Genomic DNA, 22569 nt, shown 5'->3' on the forward strand with positions numbered 1-22569 from the left:
AGTGTGCACCCGCGAGTAAGTGCGCATTCCGAGCGAAGAAACCGCCACACACCACACATCGCACTATCGGCACTCCCGTAAAGACAATTAGGCATTCAAAAAGATGAAAGAACATATGAAGGGGGAAAAGGACGCAATGGTTGCGGCAAGGGACTTACGACCCTTGGGCTCCCATGCCATATTCAGAGTTTAGAAACCAATGTTATACTTATTACTATGCAGCCTCACCCCAGTTGTGCGAAAGGTGTAATGCAATTGAAGGATTGACAGTAAACAAAACGGCGCCGCAATCACAACCCTTCACAGACGTCATAGTTAAGGCTGCGAAGCCAAGGAATTGCATTACAACAGCACACTGTACTGCAGGTGCCACTGTAACAAAGCCATTCTTTCACCGACACGGTAATGCCACAAGAAAGAAAACACTTGGAATGAGGAACAAATTAAACAGTGAACTAAAAATAAAAGGGGAAAAAAAGGAGGATGATGAGAAGCGGGGTATTCTTCAGCCACCCCACCCCACAAGTTCACCACATGTACTAACAGCGGAAATTATTACTAACGAGGAAGCGATGCGAGGGCTTGGTGTACGGTCGCGGTTGGAACAGAATCGGCATCCGTAGGCACCAGTACAACATCCACCGTGCCATCGCCGCCAACAATCGTAACAAGCCGCGACACCGCACAGATAGACAAGGAACGAATAGGACCACCGCCCGTAGCACTGTAGCGACCAAGCACAGAGAGCGGCTGCCCACACAGAACATATACCGTCCCCTTCACATCGCATGCAGCTGCTAGGGCCGCTCCGCCCTCTTTCTGGGGACCACTGCCAGGCAAGTGCAGGCCGTCCACGTTGCAGTCGGCCGTGCAAACAAGGTCGCAGGAAGAGCCAGAGAATGTAACGTGGAACACTGATCGCCCCCTCGCCACTAGTGCCGAGTCCCCATCCGACGCAATCGCGGTTGTGCGTGTCAACATATTCCCGGGGAGGCGCACTCGGCTCTCCACATCCTCAAACGTCACTGCGCTCCGTGCACACAAGTCAGCCGTGAGACCTGGCGATGTGTGTACAATGAATGGTGTCCTTGTTACTTCCGTACCACTCAGCAGCCAGTCACGACTGCTTGGCTGCACTACACGCGAGCAAAACACCCGAGAGAAAAGCGCGCTGCTGCCAAACACAGCAGGCTTCAACCCACAACCGTCCTGGCGCCAAACAGACACAACACCGTCTGCATTAGTCGTCACGAAACCCAGGTTTGCCGTTGCACGATCCAGAGTACGCTCCTCGTCACTACCCTCCGCAGGTAGCGACACACCAGAAGGTTGAATTTGTTCCCAGCTCTTGACACCCGCACACCCGCCAGAGGAAAAGCTCGTACTGTAGATGACGCTCACAGCAACCACAGGGCCATCGCTGGCGACAAACCCAAACACGTAGCCCTCCTCAGAGAACACATCCACGCGTCCATCACTGGTACCAACAGCACCACACAGGTACACCGTCCCTCTCACTGAATGCGCCGCACCCGCACCTCCACCGTGAGGACCAGCAGATGGATCTGAAGAGGAAACCCTCTCCACTGCTGCAGGCGGTACACGGCACATGAATGAAACGTCCTTCGGCAGCAGCGTCGCACACGTTGCAACTGACGGATCGGCGTTGCGCATGAAACGGGAAACGAGAAGCGGGGGAGTAGCCCCAATGCGCCGGACCTCCCGGGGGCCAGCAGATTCGTCCGCCAGGTCAAAGAAAGCAACTTCACGGTCCTTAAGAACACATACAATCGCGTTAGCACATTCATTACACAGAACGGAGGCTGCAGAACATTTCTTACTCACATCATCACCTTCACGTCGTCCGTCCAGTGGACATATAAGCGAGACAAAGGAAGCGAACACCACTTCCCCTTCAACAGGGAGTGAAAGGGCGCTCCACTCGATTCCCACCGATGACATGTCTCGCAGAAAAGTGAAAACAGAAATATTATTATCGTTTCCGCCTTTACACAACGCTTGTTTTCGCTTCCTAAGCTTCGAACTGACTAATATCTGTTTACTTGCTTTTCTGAAAATCAGAACTCTGACAACATTTAACACAAAAAAATTGATTAACAATTAATTAAAAAGAACTTTTAAGTGTAACAATCAGCAAAAACTGCTAGAAAAGCATTAGTGGAATCAATGGTTAACAGTTTTCTATGTGATTTTGCCATTTTAGAATGATGTTTAATTACTTTTTATTAGAGTATTTCTCATATACCTTTTCTCTTATTAAAGTAAGTTACTTCGTATCTTCCCACTTTTCTTTCCCTCTCAGTGGTTTCCATCCGATCGGAGGTCTGCATTCTTTGCCCATGCAGGAAGCGGGGCTTCTAAAGTTTCAGGTGTTTCGCTGTTTTTATATTGCAATGTGTATCGCCAGGCATGGAGAAATATTCCCTGAGTGGTTACCGATGAACAGTTGCTTGCTACGTGTGGGATCGTTGAAGGATAGGGCGGCGACCGGGATTTTACTTCCTTCCGGTAATTCCCCGTAAATGGTGTATTCCTTGAAAGGTGGTGAATATACTTGTGGTCGTCGACTATAGGATGTCCAACAGACGCCAAGTGGACACGCACTTGATGGGTGCGTCCAGTCAACAGAACACACTCCACCACCGATTCGTCGAGGTCCTCATCATATGACCAACGTCTAACAAGGGTTGTAGCTCGTTTCAATGTTTCACGTAGCTGTCGTTCCCCTGTTGAGGTTTGGCATTCAATATTTCCTTCATCATAGTCTGTTTCTTCGCCAGTTAGATGCGCACCGCGTAGACCGATTGTTAACTTTTTCATTCGTGTGTGCTTGGCCTCCAGCTCATCGGTGTTTTTGTATTTGGGTCGCTTACCCCTGATTGGAGATGGACGTTCTGACGTCTCTTCACTCTCTTTGTGGTTTCGCTCCGAAGATTCCACCATTCCATTCTTTTCACGCTCTTCCAACCACGAGTTGATTTGGGGTGCACCAGGGCACCAGTACAAACTGTCGTGGTAAGAGTAACATCCAATGGGTCTATCGATGCACAGCCAGCCAACGGAGCCGCTATTGCAAGCACTTCGTTGTGAGGAATGTGTGTAAGAAACAAGGGAACAGTTGTGCTGATCTTCGGCAATCTTCGCAGCATCAAAGCGACCGTGAACCCTAGCAAGATATTGTTTTGTACACCCTAGCTCTTTCGTCGGAGCGGTCGAATTTGCTGCTACACCCTCAGAAGAAGAGATCTCAGCTACGTCTTTATCATCCTTCTGCGACAATAACTCCGCCGTCATTCGCGCACTCGTGGAGTCAAGTCCAAATAACAGTACACCACTTGTACCACTATCAAGTCGATGAACAACGTATACCTTAAGTTTGGCATTCCCACCACCAACGGGGCTGGTTTCCTGCTGTATCATGGCTTGCAGCTCCTCCCATGCCGAGCAACTTACGTAACCCTCGCCCACCCATACACGAATGAGCTCAAAATCATGCAACTTATGTCGTATCGCAATACTTTGTACTCCAGGTTCTAGGGTTGACCCACCATCATCTCCGTCGTGCGGAACAGCATGATAGCGGTGGGCGTCTACACCACCGAACACGTCTTCAAGAATGGAAGTGACGGTGTTCTTGCGACAACGACCGGAAGGGTGAACCGGTATGCCACAGGGCTTTTTCAGTACCAATAAACGATGCCCTGACGCCCCATGAGTGGTGTGATCGTAGCGCAGGATAAGAAGCGGCTCGCCAAACGGCATGGGAGCCTCATGCCTCTGCACATCGTGCAGGATAACATCCCGCTGACGAAGCACAAGACGAGGTGGAAATGTGTTTAACAAGGAGATCAAGTCCACTTCAGATCCTTCCCCCAGTGCCTCGCCCCTCTCACCATCTTGCACTCGCTGGGTTTCGCGGACACAGAGCGCTCCTTCATGTCCCACGCTCGCAGGAAAGCTCTCCCGTGTCGCCAGCGCTAACGTTGTGGAATGCAAAATACGGCTCAGTTCCTCGGTGTAGGCACGCCCCGCTGCGCGGCATTCTGCTTCCCGTCCGTGAAGCCTGAGCGCACCGTTCACAAGTTCATTGACGTACGCGGGAATAGTTACACGCGGGTCGAGGCAAGCTTGTGGAGCATTAAAAGTTGCCGCCAAACAAGCAGACGACGCTTCGGGAATGTACGCAAATTCCTTGACAAACACCGTGAGCAACGGTAAGCCCACCCACCTTCCCTTCACGGGAGCTCGGTAAGTATAACGGTAAGGACACACAACTAAAATGCGCCGCGGCAACTCATTGTTGCGAGTAGACACCAACTGGGAGTCTTCCGTTGCTGCCAACTCGAGAGGATATCGGTCACCTGGTACATACTGAGTATCAGCATCACCTTGGTTGTCCATGCAACGGCACCGAGGACCTCACGCACACTAATTACTTTCCTCCCTGAAATACGTTCGGGCGTGGACGACTCAAAACGCATGCGAGGCGTATGGTAAAGTATAAGGAACCAACAACGATAGCAACAGAGGTACAGATAACCCACACCACACTCACTGTACCACTTCCCTTCTTCCGAACCGACTAAAACCACATAAAGCGGCAACGAACCTCAACAAACGTCACACACGAAGGTTATTTAAACGGTGACGACCAAGTGATTTCTCTCCCGGGAGAGACAACCGCGGGAACACAGAGGGAAAAGGAAAGGGAGGAGGTGGCTGAATCGCTTCAAAAGTAAGCGTGTAAAAAGAAAAAAAACAAAAACAAAAACAAAAACAAGGCGCAAACAGGATATAAAAACAAAAAAACGCAAATATACACCGAAGGCAACACGGTTTGACACCGTCTCATAATTAGCGGCCACGAAACACACATCAGCGCAACAGCCATTTACTAACTCTCCTGCCTGAGCGTGTGAGTTTCTTCAAATTACATTATTTCCCTTTTCATCGAACGTGCCACATGAGAGAAATTAAATAACAGTAGATATCAGAAATGACCTCAAGCATTGCCGACCAAAACTAATAAGAAAAGGTAATCAATGATGATGGTAGTGGTAATAAATGTCTTCCACAGTCGCCTCGGGTGACTTTGGCTTGCCTTATTCCCCACTTACAAACACGCTGCCCCTGTAAAAAAAAAAAACTGGAGGACATATATATCCCACAACAAGAGAAAGGTGTCGCATCAACATCCATCAATTATAATTAAACAAACATATATACATACACTTATATAAATATATGTGCACACCGAAATACATTTATGTGTACACCAAAGCATCGCACTAAAACATTGCAACAAAGAACAATAAAATTTTGAAGTGTCTACGGGAAGAAAGAAGAGGCCAAGGCGTCGGCACACACACGCGCGTACAATGCTACGGGGACAAAAGTTAGTACTGGAAAAACGCATGCCTTCCTTAAACCGCTGCGATGAAAAAAAAAAAGGAAGGAAGGAAGGAAGAGGGGCGGGAAAAAAAAACTCAGGAGTGAGAAATCAATCTTTACAGACTGCGTGGAAACAGACGAAGAGAACCTAGACTCACTTTGAAAAAAGGATAGGGCAAATGGGCACCCTTACGTAGCGTTGATTAGGCCCTACCAACACATTTAGCCAAAACCTCATAGAGGTGAATCGAAAAACAAACGGAGAGGGTGATGTTGGCCACAACAACAAATATTTAACCGAGATCGCTAAAACATGAAATATTCTGCTTAAACGAAAGTAGCGTCCCACAACAGCTAAAGAAAAAAAAAACAGCGAAATCACATATATAAATATATATACATGTGAGAGCGTGTATATGCATGAAGCAACCTTGACAAGAACAGAATGTAAACTACCAGCTAGAATGGGCACACGTATGAAGCAGCTCGCATCAACAGCGGGCGCGACTCGTGAGGAACACGAAGTGGCAAAATGGCATCGGGAAGCATCACTGGGGTCACAGAATCCGAATACTCTGCTGGGGAATCCCCAGGCGTGTTAACAGTTGCGCCGTTGCACTCATCCTCGTCTGGTTCGCTGGATTCTGCCTCTATTTCCCACCGATGACCCGGCACCAGGTAATCATCTTGTTTGACAATAAATTCCACAAGTGAGCTCTGATGACCCACTAACACCTCCTCCACAAAAGGATCGGTGTGGGAAGCGTCCGGTATTTTCACCCACCGAATCTCAACCGCTGAAGCTCTGTGTTCCTTGTCACTCGACTCCGACGACCCCCGCCCACGTATTCCGCCATTGGACTGATGTTTCGGTTCCCCACTGGCAAATGATGCACAGGGACTAATGCTGGTCATACCATTCTCATCGGAACTCATATGAGAGGGCGAACAATGAGTATGTTGGCACGGGATAGAACTCGAGGAGTCGCAAGTGAAAAATGGGGCACATCTTCCCACACTTTTCCCACACCTACGCCTTGTCAGGAGCCGCTGCTTCTCACGCATGGCGAAAGCAATATCCGCTGACTCAGACAGGGGTGCACTCTCGTCTGCATCACCATGAAGAAAGTATATATACCTCGGGAGAAAGTCAAATATATTCTCTGGAAGCGACTCTTCGGTGCTACCGAGCACTTTCGGACCAAAATACGCAGTAGGTGAGAAGTTCGCCAATTTATCCTCCCCACCAGCGATTCTATAGAGCACGCTGCTGTAGAGACCGCGCTTATCAAAGTGAGGAACAAGCTCTTGAAGATTGTATATTCCACTTAGCCCAATGTATCGGCGAATGGAAGTACGGGGGTTGTACCGCTTGACGTAATACGCTGCGCCGCTTGGTGGTTCCCCTCCGGAGGCCTCTTCAGCGTGTAGATGCGCTTGTGAGAGAAGTGACATGAGCGAAAGATGTGCACCAGCGGACTGCCCCACAAGGGTTATGTTGCTTACATCCCCGTTGTACCGGTCGGCGTTGTGCACCACCCAAGCAATGGCATCGGAAATGTCAACAACCATCCCTTCCATGTCTGTTTGGGGGAAGTTACGATAGTCGGGACAAAACACAGCATAGCCCCGAGTCGCTAGAAGCCTCGCTACTAACCCGCTCCACAGGTAGCACCCAACAATCCACGCACCACCAGAAATACAAATAACGATAGGAGATTTCTTATTTTCTACTCCCGCGGAAGGGGTTCCTTCGCCTTCCGTTGGGTTGGACGACGAATCGGGTGACACGGGAAGATATATATCGAGGCGGGCGCGATTGTTTAAGTTCTGCCTATCCTCATCATCATCGCTTGAAACAACGTCCTCCAGTGGATTGTCACACCGGGTTTCCTTTGTTCTTTCGCTGATTGTCCCATTCCCATTCCTTTCCCCACCCAAATACACCGAACTGAAAGCCACCGAGCCTCCGCACGAGCCCCGCAACTCGTCAGAAAGGATAGAGGAAGTAGTTCCCTGCTTTGGATCGTCATTTACCGCACATTCAACTGAACATGTCGCTTCCGAGTTTCTACCATCCCGTGACAACAGGAGCGGCGTCACCAAGCTTTTCAGGGTATCAATGTCATCCGGCTCCTCCACCTTCGGACAGTTCTCAAATCCTGTGCTCCCCACAGTTCTCTTCGATCCCAGTGCACGTCCGGGCTCTATCCTCGGAACACGTTGTCTGCTTCTTTTGGCGGACCGATACGCCACTCGATGAATGATGTTGGGAGAAGAGAAGTACCAATAAACCATCGGAACAAAGTACGAGAAGCTCATAAAAGCAAAGATGACTAGGCGCGTAAGCATGAACATCCACTTTGCCCCCGTTCCCATCGCCATGAGGAGCTCCACCGTGACCCTGCATATCCAACACAGTTGGCCAAATACATAACTCCGCATTGCTCGAACGCCGAAGACCGGAGAAAAACAGAACGAGGATGGGTTAGTACGCACAGACTCAGCGCGATTATACCGCCGCCCAAGAATGCCAACAGAATACAAGAGGCAAAATATGGTGAATTACCAAAGATCTCCTATCCGCTCCACGCGTTTCAGCGCACCCCCGGTTGAATCCCTGCACACCACCACTAACACGTTCCAACACTTCTGACACGTGCATATAGGTTCATCAAATAAGACAGGAAGGAAAGAAAGAAAATGCTTACGAGAAGCGACCAACGAAAAACAGACGGAAACACACACACACACACACGCCTATGTTAAACGATGGAGGTATACACAACAGATTAGGAAATATCACTCCACCTCTCTGCGCTACCAATGAACACGCGCAAAGTCAAGTACACCACTGCTAGCGTCACAGTACAGCTAGACGTTCACGCAAGTTGAGACACCCCACCACAGTCCAACCACTCAATTCCTCCCCTACCGCAAATTCCCACAAAACAAAGCAACAAACAAGAAGGGGGAAAAGGGAAAAATAAAACGCATCAACCATAAAACTAGAGGCACAATTAGGGAACCACAGTTCTCTACTCATGAATGAGTACAAAAATCTTAGCTGCGAGACACCGCTTGGTCCCACAAGTAAAGGAAGTAAAGTCCCTTTGCAGTCAGCGGAAGGGGCTTTGGACCATTTCTTGCACCAGCCTGTGTGGCAACAGCGGAACCGCCAACGGAACAGGGCCTCTGCACCTCAGTTCCCATCGTTGCTGCCGTGTGAGATTTGGCACGTGAAACATCAGGGGGAACACCGTGCGCCTCCAAGCCACCAACTCCCACATCCGCCTTCACTTCTGAAGACCCCGACCTCCCGCGCGCCGCAGTGCGGTTCATTGAATACCCCTCACCATCATCATCTGATGAAATGTACCGCCGCATCGGTGCCACGGGACCAAATGTCTCACCGCATGATGTGCACGAATCCGGCAGACCGGTGGTTACGTCCCGCGCCGCACAAGCACCACAACCATCACAGAAGTGAGCCATGAGCGGTTGTGCGACTTGGACATAAATAACTTCTTCACTCTTGGGCTCCGTAACGAAGCTTCGCGGTTCAACAAAAATGCGCTCCGATACATCCTGATTCCCCTTGTCATCCGTACCATGCGGCTGCTGCTTCACTGACTGGCGAATCTTCTTCGCAATAGACTTCGCAGAGCTCTCAGCTACAGCAGTGCCTACGCTGTGTAGCACAGGCTTGTTGGCAGCTCGTGGGTCCCAACAACGCTTCGTTGGCCGCTGGGGGGCTAAAGGACCCTTCGTTTCGCTGGGTGAATTACCCGACACAACTCCTCGCCCTTCACACATTCGTTTGGCGGAAAGCAGAGCAGACTTCAGTGGATCAGCCCCACCATCATACTCATACAACCTCGAACACATATCCCCATCAAAACAAACAACCGGTGGTTTGGTTTCGGTTACTTTCGATGTGTTACCGCTCCGCCCGCGAGGTAGCACTTCCTTCCCTGTAGATGATGGTACTAGTGGAAGATAGCCGGTACTCGAAGGACGCGTGCAACGTAGCAAAAGAGGTGATCTATTTCCACTCCATTCCACCACACAGTCACCACTAAATACTTGCACGCTTTCTTCATCCTCATCTCCATCTACACAGTCATGCTGCCGAGGCCATAGGTCAACAGCACAAGCATCTATCTCATTGAGAAGCTGAGGGTAAAGCGTGTGTGCAGCCCGGGATACCCGTTCCGTCACATCCTCCACGATATCACCCGCATCACCGTGATGGATGGCGGCATCAGAGTTCATATCTCCCGCATCAGGGGGGGCGAATTGGCCATCATACCAACCAGGCAGCGCCGCATCGCTCTCGCACCCAACAGAAGCCGAAGTGACATTACCGGAGCGGGCACCATTAAGCAACTCCCCCTGCTGCTGAAACCGACGTTCCGCATTCTGGCGGCGAATGTCCTCACGGATTACGTAGCGTCGTAATTCCTCCCGAGTCAAACGCGCTTCCTGGCGGGCATTCTGCCGTAGCGCCGCGAGTGTCTCATCAAGGTTACGCAAACCTCGCGTACCCTTTGCGTACATAAGGAGCAATGAAGAAACCACGCACACGCGCACACAAACTCGTTGACACCGTGCACTATCTACCGGCTGTGACTCTTTTTTGGTTTCACTATATTGCCCCTCTGCAAAACTCCGTTGCCCGTCCGCCAATCACACGTTCTTTTTTTTTTAAATTATTATTATCGCCGTTGGTGTGCGGAGTACCCGGGAAGAGGAGTGGCGAGCGCTACTAAAGAGAAAAAGAAAACAAAACAAAAAGGAGGATAATATAAATTTCGACCATGAGAAAAACAAGAGAATGAAAATTCACGCACCCTTCCTTCCTGCGGAAACACAAAAAGCAGACAACCAAAAGAATGAACGGGAGGACGGGGAAAGGAGGAGGAAAGAAACATAAAGAGGTTTAACACACCTCAAGACGGCAAATTGTACGCCAACACTCATAACACATCAATGAGCGCCCTTTCAAAAGAATTACATACCACCAACCATACCGTAAGATGGAAAAAATGGAAAGGAGAACCAAAACAGTTAAAAGACAAAAAAAAACAAAACGACATCACTAGAACAAATTGCAATACAGAGCCATCACTCCATACCGCAGCTAATCAAGCATGCAACACTCACTAACAGCCCTGCAAATTTTATACAACTCCTTTCACTCCCCTCCTTTGCCTTCCCCTTCATCGCTTCCTTCTTTTTGTGTGTGTGTGTGTGTGTTTATGTATGTTTATGTGTGCGCTTGTCCCCCAAGCTTCCGTCGCTTTCTTGTGATGCTCTCCCGTAAATATACACTTTATCACGTCCTGAGAAGTAGGTGGGACAAAGGAGAGGAGACAAAAAAGAAAAAAAGAAAGGAAAGGAAAGAAAAGGAAAGAAGTTAAAACGGCAGTAAAATCCTTTCTTTTTTTGAAAAAAAAAACAACAAAACTGTACATCGAACGGGTCTTCTTTTGTTTTCTTTCCATCCTTTTTCTCTGCGTTCCACCCTCATACACGCTCGCACATACACAGGAAAAAAAAATACATATGTGCACACTTCCCATCTTTGATTGAAGGAACCAATACACATGTAGTGAATTGAAAAGTTATAACAGGGTTGAGAAGGGTTCTCCTACCACTACACACGCAAACTCAAACATGTACATCACGGTGGTGTAAATATGGAAAGTAAGGAGGAGAGCAAGATGGAAAAGAAAAAAAAAAGACAAGGAGAATGTCGGTTGTTCCCACTGAAATGAAGGAAGACGAGCGAAAGTGGCGAGCAGAAAATGTGTTTTCAACGCACAAAAACAAAAAAAAGCACATAGGCACACATGACGCATATATTTTCGACTCTCCTTCTTTTTTTTTTTTAAAATCATTATTCTTCGGCTTTCTTGGCCACCACCTCCTGGCCACCCGTCCAAATACGGTAGTGCAACTGGGCGTCCTCGGGCAGGTAAACCACCACCGGCTTCCGACTGTTGTACGGGATCAACTTTCGGTGTCGATGTGAAATAAATTTCTCCTCAGGTGTGGCCTCAGGTGGTACTGCGCATCGCGATCGGTACGTGTCTCGGAGATCCACCCTGTAACAAGTGTAATCAAGTCCAGGAAACTTCTCTTCTGTGGTACACCCATTGATGTAATATGTATTCACACCATCAACCGTCTCCACACGTCCCGGTAGTAATTCCACCATGCGATCTTTGCTCTCCACGTAGTGCTCAAGTGGATCAAGTACAAATAAGCAGCGTCTCTCCCCTTCCCGTGGTGACGGAGGTTCCTCAAACTTACAAAAATCAATATCCACACGTGACCCCATTGTCGACCTGCTCCTGTACGACCTGCGTCGAGACGCCTTCCGGGAACCAAACATTTTGTTTTTGTTGTTGTTGTTGTTGTTGTTGTTTTGTTTTGTTTTGTTATTCCACTTTTGTCAGTATTGTGCGAACGGGATAAACACGCAACTCCTTCAACGAGGCAGTGAGGTAAGCACTCGAAAGGAGATAAGTAACCTCTGTAGCAGAAAGGGGGGAAAAGGAAAATGATAATAAATGCGCATAGAGAAGGAAGGAGCGGCACATGTCACACAACAAACACATGAAATATAAGGCGATAATACGCACGCCACAAGGACTATTCTATTAACCCCCAAGTTTCATCTTTTTCTTTTTTAATTAAAACAAAACAAGAAACTTTTGAAGGATTAACACCACACTAATCCCTGTGTTGATCTTCCCGTGAGCAGGTCCCTCATACATTCCCCATTGTTTTTTTTCGCTCCGTAAACGTCTTCCGCAGTAAAAAAAAAAAGCGAAGAGAAGCAAAGGAGTCAAAGGAAAGGGAACATAAAAAAACCAACCATGCCCACTACGATACGTGAACGCTCCTCACCAAATACCGCCGCCATCGCAGCCACTTTAAATTACCTGGCTTTCTCCTGCCGTCTGTCACTGCATATTTGAAGATGAAATTATTCACATGTTCCCCTCGATACGGATTCTTGGCGATTCACTGCATCGGGTTCATTGCTCACTCCACTTCCACTTGATGCCCTTCTTCTCTGCTTGTGTCCCTCCTGTTGCTTTCGTCTGTATTTTCTTAGACGTTCCTGTACAACTTTTGTTGGTGGGACAACGGCATGCAGAGGCTTGCGCTTTGATGTGGGTTCAAGCGGATTTGGTATGTCCTCTGATGGTGTAAATCGATCAACGAGACCACTCCGCGCGAAGTACATGTATCCACTGTAAGGCATGTTGCTTTTTTGCGACCACCATTTCATGGGCCGCGCACTTGGCGCGTCATCGTAAACATAATGATCCACACCCTGATGCATGTTGTATTCAAACATCATCATCGGGGCCCCACGAACAAAGGGAGAACCCACCGTTCCACCTGTTGGGTACGCCTGATTCTGCTGATGACTCTCGGCGAATACAGTCGGCCGCGACATTTGTAGTTTAAAAGGAAGATCGGCCTCCAGTGGAACATAAGGTGGTGGAGTACGCGTTGCCCAACTAAGAGGAAGGAGTGTTTCCATATCGATATGCTTATCCATGTTTTCGTCCCCTAAACTCCCACTGCCGGTACCCCCCACTCCATTAGGATCTACAACAGGTGTGACCAATTTGCAGCGCAGGGCGGATGCATGTGCCAGCTGTTGAACAGCATCGAGTGCCGTTATGGCTGGGGCTTCAAACTCGCCCAGGTACAAGCGCCGCTGCTGTGCGACCTGTGAGGAGGCAATAATACCCACTGCCTCGGCGCCATTCAAGCCGTTGCGGAAGAACCGCATATGCGGTTCTAAAAGAGAAACCTCACAATCACGCCACTTTCCCACTTCATGCGGGTCAACTAGATCGTACGCAAAGGCCCCGAGCTGGCTTTGCAGTGCCCCAATTCGTCTTGAGCGCTGCCACAACATCGGCTTCCGCTGAAACCAGGTACCATATCCCTCCACTTGAGAGACAGCAATAACACCGCGCCTCACATCTGACTTCTGGTATAGGTTGAAACAACATCGTGGATGGTCATGCCCCTCTGAGGGTTGCAACTCCATGACATCAGCAGCGTCAATTGGACCCACGTGCACAATGTCTGTGCGCAAGCGCTCCCCACGGATGCCAAATGAACACGTCACAAAGGATTGCTCCACCAAGCCTTTTGGTTGCAAAATACTATGCTGCGCATGGTAAATAAGATATATACCGTGTCCCTTTTGTACAATATGCCGCAGTGAGAAATTCACATGGCGGGACATACACTCCAACATGATCATTTTGTTGTGACTTATCGATACACAATCAGCGTGGCAGGAATACGGTGACGATGATGATGATGACGGCGGCGGCGGTGGGGTGGATTCTGGAGTTGCTGAAACAGAGGGACCAACCGAAACCACGTCGGCTGCTGCTTCATTCCCACCGTTTGGTTTGTCACCAGTTGAATTCACTTGTGGCCGTAGCGTTACCTCCGGCAGAAGCAGCGGAGCCCACTGAGGATCATCGAACTTATACGTGGCGACATAGGAGTTAATTTTGTTCACGTCCCTACTGCGCCGTAGCGCGGCGACGCACAACTCATCGGGGTTACGCAACCAGCGCGGCGAATCCATAACACTGTTGTTCTGTGAGCTATCCCCCGCAGTTGCCATCGTGCTATCTGCAGTGCCATGCATTCTTGCTTGTGTCCTTAATGAAACGGTCGCACCATTTCGGCCGTCATGTGTGCCATCAATAGTTGGCTGAATGAGAGGCACAGAGGCATGAGGTTGAGCGAGAGCCATCGGGTACGTCAGCAAACGCAAGCGGGCGGTACTTGGCGGTAGCACAGGGTTGAATAAAAGAGGCAAAGACCCCCTCATATTCAACTCCGATACCCCCCCCTCCTCCTCCTTTTGCTCGAAAGTTAAAAAACAAATAAGGAAAGAGAAAGAGAAAACAGAGTAAAACTAAAGTTGATAATAACTGACGCCGCTGCTACGAATGTTACCGCTGTGAACACGACATGGCGTGGGGTAGGGAAAAACAAAAAGGTTGGTCATACATAATAAAAATCATAATGACAACAACAAATAACAACCATTGTGTTAAAGATGGTGTCAGTGGCAGTTTGTAATGTGTTGCTGTTCCTTCTACCGCAGCTCAGCGCTTCTTGCATGTAACGGAATAAGGAAAATAGGCCGAAGAACGCTACAGATAAATAAACTCAAAGTCCAACTCCTCCCCCTCAAGTATATTCGAACAAATACAAGCATACTTTCCAGAAGCCCTAACAGTCGCGTGATACTAAAAGGGTGGTAGGTATATGGAAAAGACGACATGCATGTAGGAATATCTATGCTCTAATGTTTGCGAGACTAAAAAATAAAATAAGAATGGCAAAGCCAATAGCAACCAAAAAGAGGAGAAGAGGGACAAAATGAATTATCGACCATTACTATACTTCCTTCATACGCACACACGGATCACATTACTCGCGCACTCCCCCCGGCACAGGAGGAATGCAAGACAAATAAGCATCATTCACACGCATACGAATATATATATATATAAATATAGAGAGAGAGATAGAGGAAGATATAGGGAAGCGGTACGCACATATGCACATACGCAAAGTGTTCGTATACACGCATGCACATGCATTACCTCAACATTTCCCAGAATCTCCCTTTCCACCGCTACTAGTACCAAACTAACAACAACACATTACGAACGGCAACCGACAGAATTTTTAGGAATAAGAAATTTTCATAATAATAATGATAAATTATTATTATTGTTAAACAAGAGAAGATAAAGAGGAAGCTTGTATGTGGAGAGAGAGTGATGGTGATGGTAAGCACTTGCGGCGGTGGTGAAACAAAAAATAAAACGAAAGAAAATAATGTGTCGCCACACCCCACCACACACCACACACGCATGGTAACGAACCGACAAGATGCGCGTATTGCCTTGCAACTTACCTCTGACTCTCCCTTCCTTCTTACCTTCCTTGTGTTCTTTTTTTTCCCGTCCCGTCCCGTCCCGTCCCGCCACGCGCCGTCCCGTCCCACCTCCGCACACCAATCACTCCATGCATGCATATTATAAACACACACGCACAGAGAGAGAGAGAGAGAGACGAAACCTTTCCCTATCCAAACTCCCACAGCATTACTACACGCCCCTTCTCAAACAAAGCCACCCCAACACACCCATACATACACACACACACACACACACACCTACGTACTAGAAAATATATATATATATATATATATATTTATGTTTATTCGAGAAAAAGGTCAATATGTTGCGAGTGCGCAAGCCAACTACCCGACGCGACCAAATAAATAAACATACAAATAGAGGCGCCACACCACACCACACCACACCCACAAAACCTAAACACAAGAAGAATGTCAAAAAGAGAATCCTCTATTGCGTGTGTGGGGAGGTACTTTTACTCTACCTTTACATCAAACAATCCTGCCTGCTGTGAAAGGTGCCCTGGATGTTCTTTCCCCTCTGTTTTCGCCTTCTGTGCATTGGCTTCATTGGCCTTTACGAGATCTGCTGGGCATCCCTTACATTCCGTTTCCATCACCTGTTGAATGCAGTAGCCGAGGCGGAACTGGCCACTCTTTACGCACTCCTTCATCACCCATGTCCAGGATTCTTCGTTAGGTTTTAACCTGTTACGGTGCTGCATCTCCTCCAACAAATCCATCATCGCGCAGAACTTACTTTCATTATCCACGGGTGTCGACTGCTTCGAGGGGGACTGGTAAATACACTGGAGTGTGGCATTATATGTGGCGATATCCGGCGGGCAGTTACTGACGTTCATGTTTACGAGCACCTCCCCGGCTTCGTCGTAATACTTGCACTTCTTGATCTTTTCAATCCATGGTGCAGTGTTGGTATCCACCTCATAACCAAATAAATCATACTTCTTCGCGGCGCTGGTGGCGGCAAAGCGGGCAGCGGCAACACTGCAAAACACCGGGGCATAAACACGGCGCATCATTCTTCCACTTCGATTTGGTTTTAGTTGTTGTTGTTGTTGTTGTTGTTTTTTGTTTCCCTCCTTTCAAAAACAAAAAAAACCTTTACTTTAAAACCTGTATGTAGATTTATTTTGTAAATAATCTTACGTGCGTAACGAACTAACTTTTCTCCTACCAATAGACTGATAGTTACTAAATTATCTTTTAGTTTTTTCGCCTCTCTTACCACGTTGATGATGAAGAGGATGTAATAAGTTGCAGTGAAAAGGGAGAAAAACGAAGCGCATTGAGCCACAAGAATTAAATTTTAAAAAAAGGATGAGAGAAGCCAAAATAGAAAAGCACGAAAAAAACAAAGGGAAAGAAAGTGTGACCACACGGGACACAAAATTAAGGACTGGACAGAAAAAACAACAACAACAAAAGGGAAACAACATCATCCATCTTTGGGGCTTTCAAAGAAAAAAAGCGCGCAGTAACGAAAAAAAAGAAAAAAGAAAATGGAGGAAAGTAAGGATGGAAGAGAGGAGGTGAATCCATTTTAAAGCACTTCCAACCCCATTCAGTGGAAAATGGTGATGGACAGCACACAAATGCGTACTCACATATGTGAGGGATATGTGAAGAGATAAAGGCAAAAGACAGGTAAGAACTTGGGGCGGAAAAAAAAAACACAGTACTTAACTAATGCTGCCTTTTCCACAAATATATCACACATACACACACACACACACACACATATATATATATGTATAAGCAGATAAATACTCTCCTCCTGTCCTCCAACGTCTTTCTTTCCTTCTTTTTCTTTTTTCCCCCGTATTTCTTCTTAAGGTGTATCATTTCCCTTCGTTTTGTTTTTTTTCCTCAACCAACCAAACTCACCAATCCTTCCCCGCTTCCTTCGCACAAATACGCATAAAAACAAAATAGTAAAAAAAAAAACGCAGCGCACAACTCTTCGAATGGGGGGGGAGGGGAAGAAAAGTCCCTAACATGCGTGCGCACATGACATTATCAGCAACACACGTTACTCGTGACAATATAATAAACGGTACAGATTAGCGGGAATTAAAACAATAATAAAAGAACAAAATGGAAAGCCCCAATATGATACGCGGGATAGGGCAGAGGACGCACACAATATAAACAAGAAAAAAAAAATGGAGGAAAAATGAATGGGAAGAAAAGTATCTTCTTCAAAATGATAATAAACATACCAACAAATGACTGCAACAATGACAGAGAAAGAAAAGCAAAATAAAAAACAAACAAACAAACACAAAAACACAATTTTTATTCCCCTGCCGCCGCACCTCCCCCCTCCCATCCGCTATGAAACACACCACTGCGCGGCCCGCTCGCACATGTGTCATGGTGTTGCAACATATTATTCTCATTATTATTCCTCTCATTACGGCTATTACTATTATCATTATCATTATTATTATTATTGTCACAAGTAACGCCCCCTGCTGCTATTCACCACCATGGTCACAACAATGGAGGGAAAATTTTTGCAGCGGCAGTGCCTCATACTGATGGTAAAAATAGAGAGTTGAAAATAGAGGGGAAGGGGCATTTCTATAGTTTGTTTTATTCTGTATATATATATATATATATAATGTATATAATGCATAAAGATGAGTCACACTTATTTAAACGGTGCGCCAGACACAATTTTTAATCTTTCACCTGTACGCCCAGTGGCTGGCATCTGCACAAATCAATAAAGCTAAAGGAAAAAGGAAGCACAAAAATTACCTCAGCCTTCTCTCCAGATGTATATAGGTACGCATACGTATAAATATATATATATATATATATATTTATATATTTATTTATATTCATACCATTCTATCCGCCACTGACCGTTAAAGCAGGTAACAAAGGAAAGCCTGCTAAACAAGCACAAAGAAATAAAGTGACAGGAAGAAAAACGTTTCTGTTGGCTTCTCCCCTTTCCCTTCCACTACCTCCATTCCTATTTTGCAAGTTATTCCCATTTTTCTTCTTTTTTCACCCCCCCCCCTTTTCCCGCATCACCCACGCCCAGACTCAAAAAAAAAAACAAAATTTTTCTCCCCCGACACCACAGGCACATACATAAATAAATACATGCATATGCAAATACGTGCATTTTTTTTTTCCCATAGTCTAAACCCAACACCCCATCCCCAACTCCTCTTCTTCCTCCTCCTCCGGCCGCAAGCACACCACAACACCAACAGGCATAGGTGAAAAAATTACGTGCAAGAACTACTATTCTTTTTTTTCCCCCCCTCTTTATTGTTTCATTTTGTTTTAAATGCCAAACTTACAATCATGTGTTTGGTAAATCTTTCCCTCCTCCATCAACGTACGTATGGCGTTGCGTACGTCTTGACCACTGAAACCATATTGCAATGCAGCCGCAGAGATTTCATCCATGGAAAGTCCCTCCTCCCCCCGTGCCTTCTGCCTGATTGTGTTGATGACAACATCAGTCGTGAACACCTTTCCATCACCACCAGGAAACATGTTCTGAACACCGACTGCACTCGCCGTATTGGGAACTGCAGCGGGAGCAGCAGAGCTGGGACGTCGCGACCCCTGCGTGAGTCGTAGATGTGTGAGAATCACGTCAAGAAAGTGATAGTTTAGTTCATTACAGTCTGACACAAGCCGCACCGTGCCCGTAACAATAGGAGAGTTTTGCCACATCTTCACTGTACCGGCTGCCCGCACATAACATTGCAATGGCAGCGGATCATCCTGCTGGTCGGCATCCATCCACTGCCGCACCACAACAACACCAGTGCCATCAGTAATTCGGTAGCCGTGGTGTTTAGCCGTGAGGGCACCGCCACTGAAGCGGTTGTCGCTATCGTTTTCGTAGCCCACCACTCGCCCCACAACAGTTGCTTGTGTCACCTCACGACCATCAATAACCGTCACACCTTCACCCACACGTTGAGCCTCGAGCAGTTGTTTAATTGTGACGGGGCGGATCGGGTGCACCCGCCGCTGCTGCGTGGCGGCATTTGAGTTCGCCGCGGCACCAGTAAAGAAGTTACTTCCACTTCCTTCCATTCTCTTCTACTCTTTCTTTTTGAAAAACAAAAAAAAAAAATATATATATATATTTATCTCTTTTCCCTTCTGCCGTTTGCTGCCGCTGTTCACGTTACCACGACGCTATCCATAATAAACAGGGGGCGAAGGAAAAAGAAAAGAAACAAGGACGAGGGATGGACGAAAACAGGTAGCTCAGCACTCAATACTTTAAGTGCATGTGCACTGAATAAATGAACGACAAGAGGAGACCATTTAAAAAAAAAAGGAAAAATGCGAAAGCACACCAAGTTTCTTGAGCACATGTAAAAAATGTGTGTAAAATAAGGGGGAAGAAGTAAGCCTTTGACAACAACCGAAGATGAAGCCTGCTTTAGTCTACTGAAAGCACAACAGTCAATGGTACAACTTCACAGCAACTGAAACACAAAAGGAAGCCAAGGCAACAAAAGAAAAAGGGAGACGTTGAGATTATACGTGTGAAGGAGCAGCCAACTCATCCCCTCCTGCCCCCAACACACATATATGCACACCAATTTTTTTTTATAAAAAAACGACAAAGGCTCCCAAAGAGTGATACGGGAAACCTCCCCAGAGAAAAAAAAAGAGTAAGGGTGAAAATGTCTCCAACTTCTCAAAGACTTTTTGTTCCCTACACAATCTTTCCTTTTTTTTTCTTTTTTTCCCCGTAGGTGCTTCAATTACAAGAATGGAAACCGCTGTCTTAATACATGAACAAAAAAAAATATACATGGGTTCCTCAACTTCCACCGCTACCCCTACTCTCCTCCTATTCACACAGCAGCATCACCGCCACAACCACCACCACCCCAACTCTCTGAGGCAACTACACACACGTTTTATCTAAATTAACCGACAACATCCTCATATTGTTGACGTATTTCATGCAGCACACGACAAACACTAACAGCATCAACTATCACTAGCCCGATGGCCCTGTTAACACATATAAGAGTATATTGTTATATACGTGCGTGTGTGTATGCAGCTCCCTGCACATCTCCCCTCTTCCTTTTCCTTTTCTTCACTTCTTCCTTCTGCCTCGAGCCACCCAATTGTTTTTCTCCATACTTTTAGTTTCCCTAAGCTCTGGCAAAGGAAAAAAAAAAGCAGGCACAAGAAACCTCTAACAAACAAAAAATTGAAGGTGCGTGAAACAAAACGAGAAGGACCCCACATTTCGACTACACCACTAAGAGACACAACCGACGCAAATCGGTTGTGGAAAAACGGGAAACCGGAGACTATAAGAGCTGAGTTACGGAAATTTATCCGCACAGTGGTCCAACCACGGAAGCCACCGCCTCAACAAGTCCGTCACAACGATGCGTAAAAATAGTTAATAATCGGAAAAGTCCATCATATGGCAGGGCAACGATACAAATACGGCAACCCCTGAGTCCTTTCCTTAGAGCGCTGAAGATCCAAAAGGACGCGCCGCTGACCCCCTTGACCATCACTAGTTTCAGTCTCCAGTCCAGTGGCATCGGGGTGTAATTTTACAATTTGTGGCTCCTTCTCAAGTCCTTTCTTCCCACCAATGGACGGTTTTTGCATTGCCTCTCGCGGATCCTCGCCGCACACGGCACAGTACTGCAGAATGCGAGCCAAACTGAACTTTGTGTGAATCCGTTGCATTGATTCAGAAGACGCGAGAATACGCTCCGCAAGCTGTAAGGCGTCGCGCATGATTGCACGCCGTAAAGCACCAGCAATCGAGGTTGAATTGCTCCATTCCTTATCATGAGCCGCCACCTGCGCTGGAGCCGCCTTACGCGCCACAGCTGTGCTCGACAGCTGCTGTTGGAGTTCCTTCCTCCTTTGGCCACGCGCCTCTGCATCGTATGCACCCTTCTTCTCAGCTTCTCCTTCATAATCACATTCATGCTCATCTTCGTCGTCGGCGTTCTCTTTAGCCGCCCGTTCCACGGATTCCTTCGTCCAATTATTCTCGCGTGTGAGTTCCTCCACCCTGTCCCGCATGATGGCAAGAGCGCCAGCCACCTCGTAATCACTGATGAATTTGTCATAGTCGAGGTTCTTTGCGAACTCAAGCAGGTCGTCCGCCTCCGCAATCTCATCTTCCAAGGCTTCATCCTCTGTGAGGGCCCACTTGGGCTTCTTCTTTTTCTTCCCTACCTTTTTCTTTTCTTTTGCTTCAGGTGCTGAAGGTACATTCCCCATTGCTCCTTCACTGAGTCTTTGCTGTTGCTGTTGCTGCTGTTGGCCCCCTTGTCCCCCTCTATCGGCATCCAACGCTGCACCGCGCTCTTGTTGCTCTTGCGCAGTTGCTTCGCTTGCCTTCTGTGCCCACTTGCGCCTCATCTGGTCCACACGTCGGGCGCGCTCAACCTCACGCACCACTTCCTCCTCCTTCATTTGTCGCATCTGCTTAGCGAAGCTGCGAAGCCAGCGCTTATGCTGTGAAACGACTGCGCAGACATTGGCACGCTGCGACTTCAGGTTTTCTACACGCTGGCGGTGGTTCCGCTCCATTGTTGCGCGCTCCTCCGCAGAGGGCCCTAAGCCCAGTGGCGTGTTGGACCCACCAGCCGGTACGAATACGGGGCCGGTCGGGGCAGTGGCATTGTTCCCCCGAAGCTCCATGGAGGCGCCATTGGGAATATTTACAGGGCAGGCACATAAAAGAATGCCCTTGTAGTTTTCTACGGCGACATTAGAAGGCTGGGGCAGTCGCTGGTACATTGCCGGCGGTTGGCTCAGAATCACATCCTTGTAGCTCTCCATCTTTTCCCCGCTTCACTGTACAACCACACCGAAGAAAAAAAACCTGTTGCCGTATCTGATCAGGGGATTTTATTTACGTTTCCACTTTTATACGTGCACTCCCTCTCCCCTTCCCTTCCCTTCCCTTCCCTTCACTCTCTCTCCCTTCTTGCCGCTACCTTTGTAAATCTAGATGATGGCTTCTTTGTTTTTGATACACACACACCTCTGCCCCAGTATATTCCGTATTACCCCTCACACACCCCTCCGCGTCCCGCTTCGCAAGTGCGCTGGGGGGAATAGTAAGAAACTTCACAGCAATGGAGGGCGAAAAAGAAAAA

At 47.5% G+C, this 22569-nt stretch overlaps 9 protein-coding genes and 1 pseudogene across 10 annotated transcripts; all 10 read right to left on the reverse strand.

Annotated features, from left to right (window-relative positions):
* Positions 1-558: 558 nt before the first annotated feature.
* On the reverse strand, positions 559-1962 carry TEOVI_000343300 (uncharacterized protein; the record flags this gene model as incomplete). Its single annotated transcript, XM_067226338.1, has 1 exon — positions 559-1962. One exon carries the CDS (start codon positions 1960-1962, stop codon positions 559-561), a length of 1404 nt encoding a protein of 467 aa, XP_067082439.1.
* Positions 1963-2319: 357 nt separating this feature from the next.
* On the reverse strand, positions 2320-4422 carry TEOVI_000343400 (RNA pseudouridylate synthase, putative; the record flags this gene model as incomplete). Its single annotated transcript, XM_067226339.1, has 1 exon — positions 2320-4422. The coding sequence occupies one exon, from the start codon at positions 4420-4422 to the stop codon at positions 2320-2322; it is 2103 nt and encodes a 700-aa protein (XP_067082440.1).
* A 1449-nt stretch (positions 4423-5871) lies between these two features.
* Positions 5872-7857, reverse strand: TEOVI_000343500 (Isoprenylcysteine alpha-carbonyl methylesterase, putative; the record flags this gene model as incomplete). Its single annotated transcript, XM_067226340.1, has 1 exon — positions 5872-7857. The coding sequence occupies one exon, from the start codon at positions 7855-7857 to the stop codon at positions 5872-5874; it is 1986 nt and encodes a 661-aa protein (XP_067082441.1).
* Positions 7858-8475: 618 nt separating this feature from the next.
* TEOVI_000343600 (conserved protein, unknown function) lies at positions 8476-9972 on the reverse strand (the record flags this gene model as incomplete). Its single annotated transcript, XM_067226341.1, has 1 exon — positions 8476-9972. One exon carries the CDS (start codon positions 9970-9972, stop codon positions 8476-8478), a length of 1497 nt encoding a protein of 498 aa, XP_067082442.1.
* A 567-nt stretch (positions 9973-10539) lies between these two features.
* On the reverse strand, positions 10540-10997 carry TEOVI_000343700:pseudogene (annotated as a pseudogene). The gene is given in 2 exon segments: positions 10540-10653; positions 10656-10997. Coding segments are annotated over 2 exon segments (456 nt in total).
* Positions 10998-11314: 317 nt separating this feature from the next.
* On the reverse strand, positions 11315-11812 carry TEOVI_000343800 (inhibitor of serine peptidase (ISP), putative; the record flags this gene model as incomplete). The annotated part of the gene is made up of 1 exon (XM_067226342.1): positions 11315-11812. One exon carries the CDS (start codon positions 11810-11812, stop codon positions 11315-11317), a length of 498 nt encoding a protein of 165 aa, XP_067082443.1.
* A 597-nt stretch (positions 11813-12409) lies between these two features.
* On the reverse strand, positions 12410-14299 carry TEOVI_000343900 (uncharacterized protein; the record flags this gene model as incomplete). Its single annotated transcript, XM_067226343.1, has 1 exon — positions 12410-14299. One exon carries the CDS (start codon positions 14297-14299, stop codon positions 12410-12412), a length of 1890 nt encoding a protein of 629 aa, XP_067082444.1.
* A 1580-nt stretch (positions 14300-15879) lies between these two features.
* On the reverse strand, positions 15880-16446 carry TEOVI_000344000 (ribonucleoprotein p18, mitochondrial precursor, putative; the record flags this gene model as incomplete). Its single annotated transcript, XM_067226344.1, has 1 exon — positions 15880-16446. The coding sequence occupies one exon, from the start codon at positions 16444-16446 to the stop codon at positions 15880-15882; it is 567 nt and encodes a 188-aa protein (XP_067082445.1).
* Positions 16447-18730: 2284 nt separating this feature from the next.
* TEOVI_000344100 (replication Factor A 28 kDa subunit, putative) lies at positions 18731-19498 on the reverse strand (the record flags this gene model as incomplete). The annotated part of the gene is made up of 1 exon (XM_067226345.1): positions 18731-19498. One exon carries the CDS (start codon positions 19496-19498, stop codon positions 18731-18733), a length of 768 nt encoding a protein of 255 aa, XP_067082446.1.
* Positions 19499-20860: 1362 nt separating this feature from the next.
* TEOVI_000344200 (uncharacterized protein) lies at positions 20861-22249 on the reverse strand (the record flags this gene model as incomplete). The annotated part of the gene is made up of 1 exon (XM_067226346.1): positions 20861-22249. The coding sequence occupies one exon, from the start codon at positions 22247-22249 to the stop codon at positions 20861-20863; it is 1389 nt and encodes a 462-aa protein (XP_067082447.1).
* Positions 22250-22569: the final 320 nt, after the last annotated feature.

The sequence above is a fragment of the Trypanosoma equiperdum genome (assembly GCF_001457755.1).
Source record: "Trypanosoma equiperdum strain OVI genome assembly, contig: ctg_747, whole genome shotgun sequence".
Taxonomy (NCBI): domain Eukaryota; phylum Euglenozoa; class Kinetoplastea; order Trypanosomatida; family Trypanosomatidae; genus Trypanosoma; species Trypanosoma equiperdum.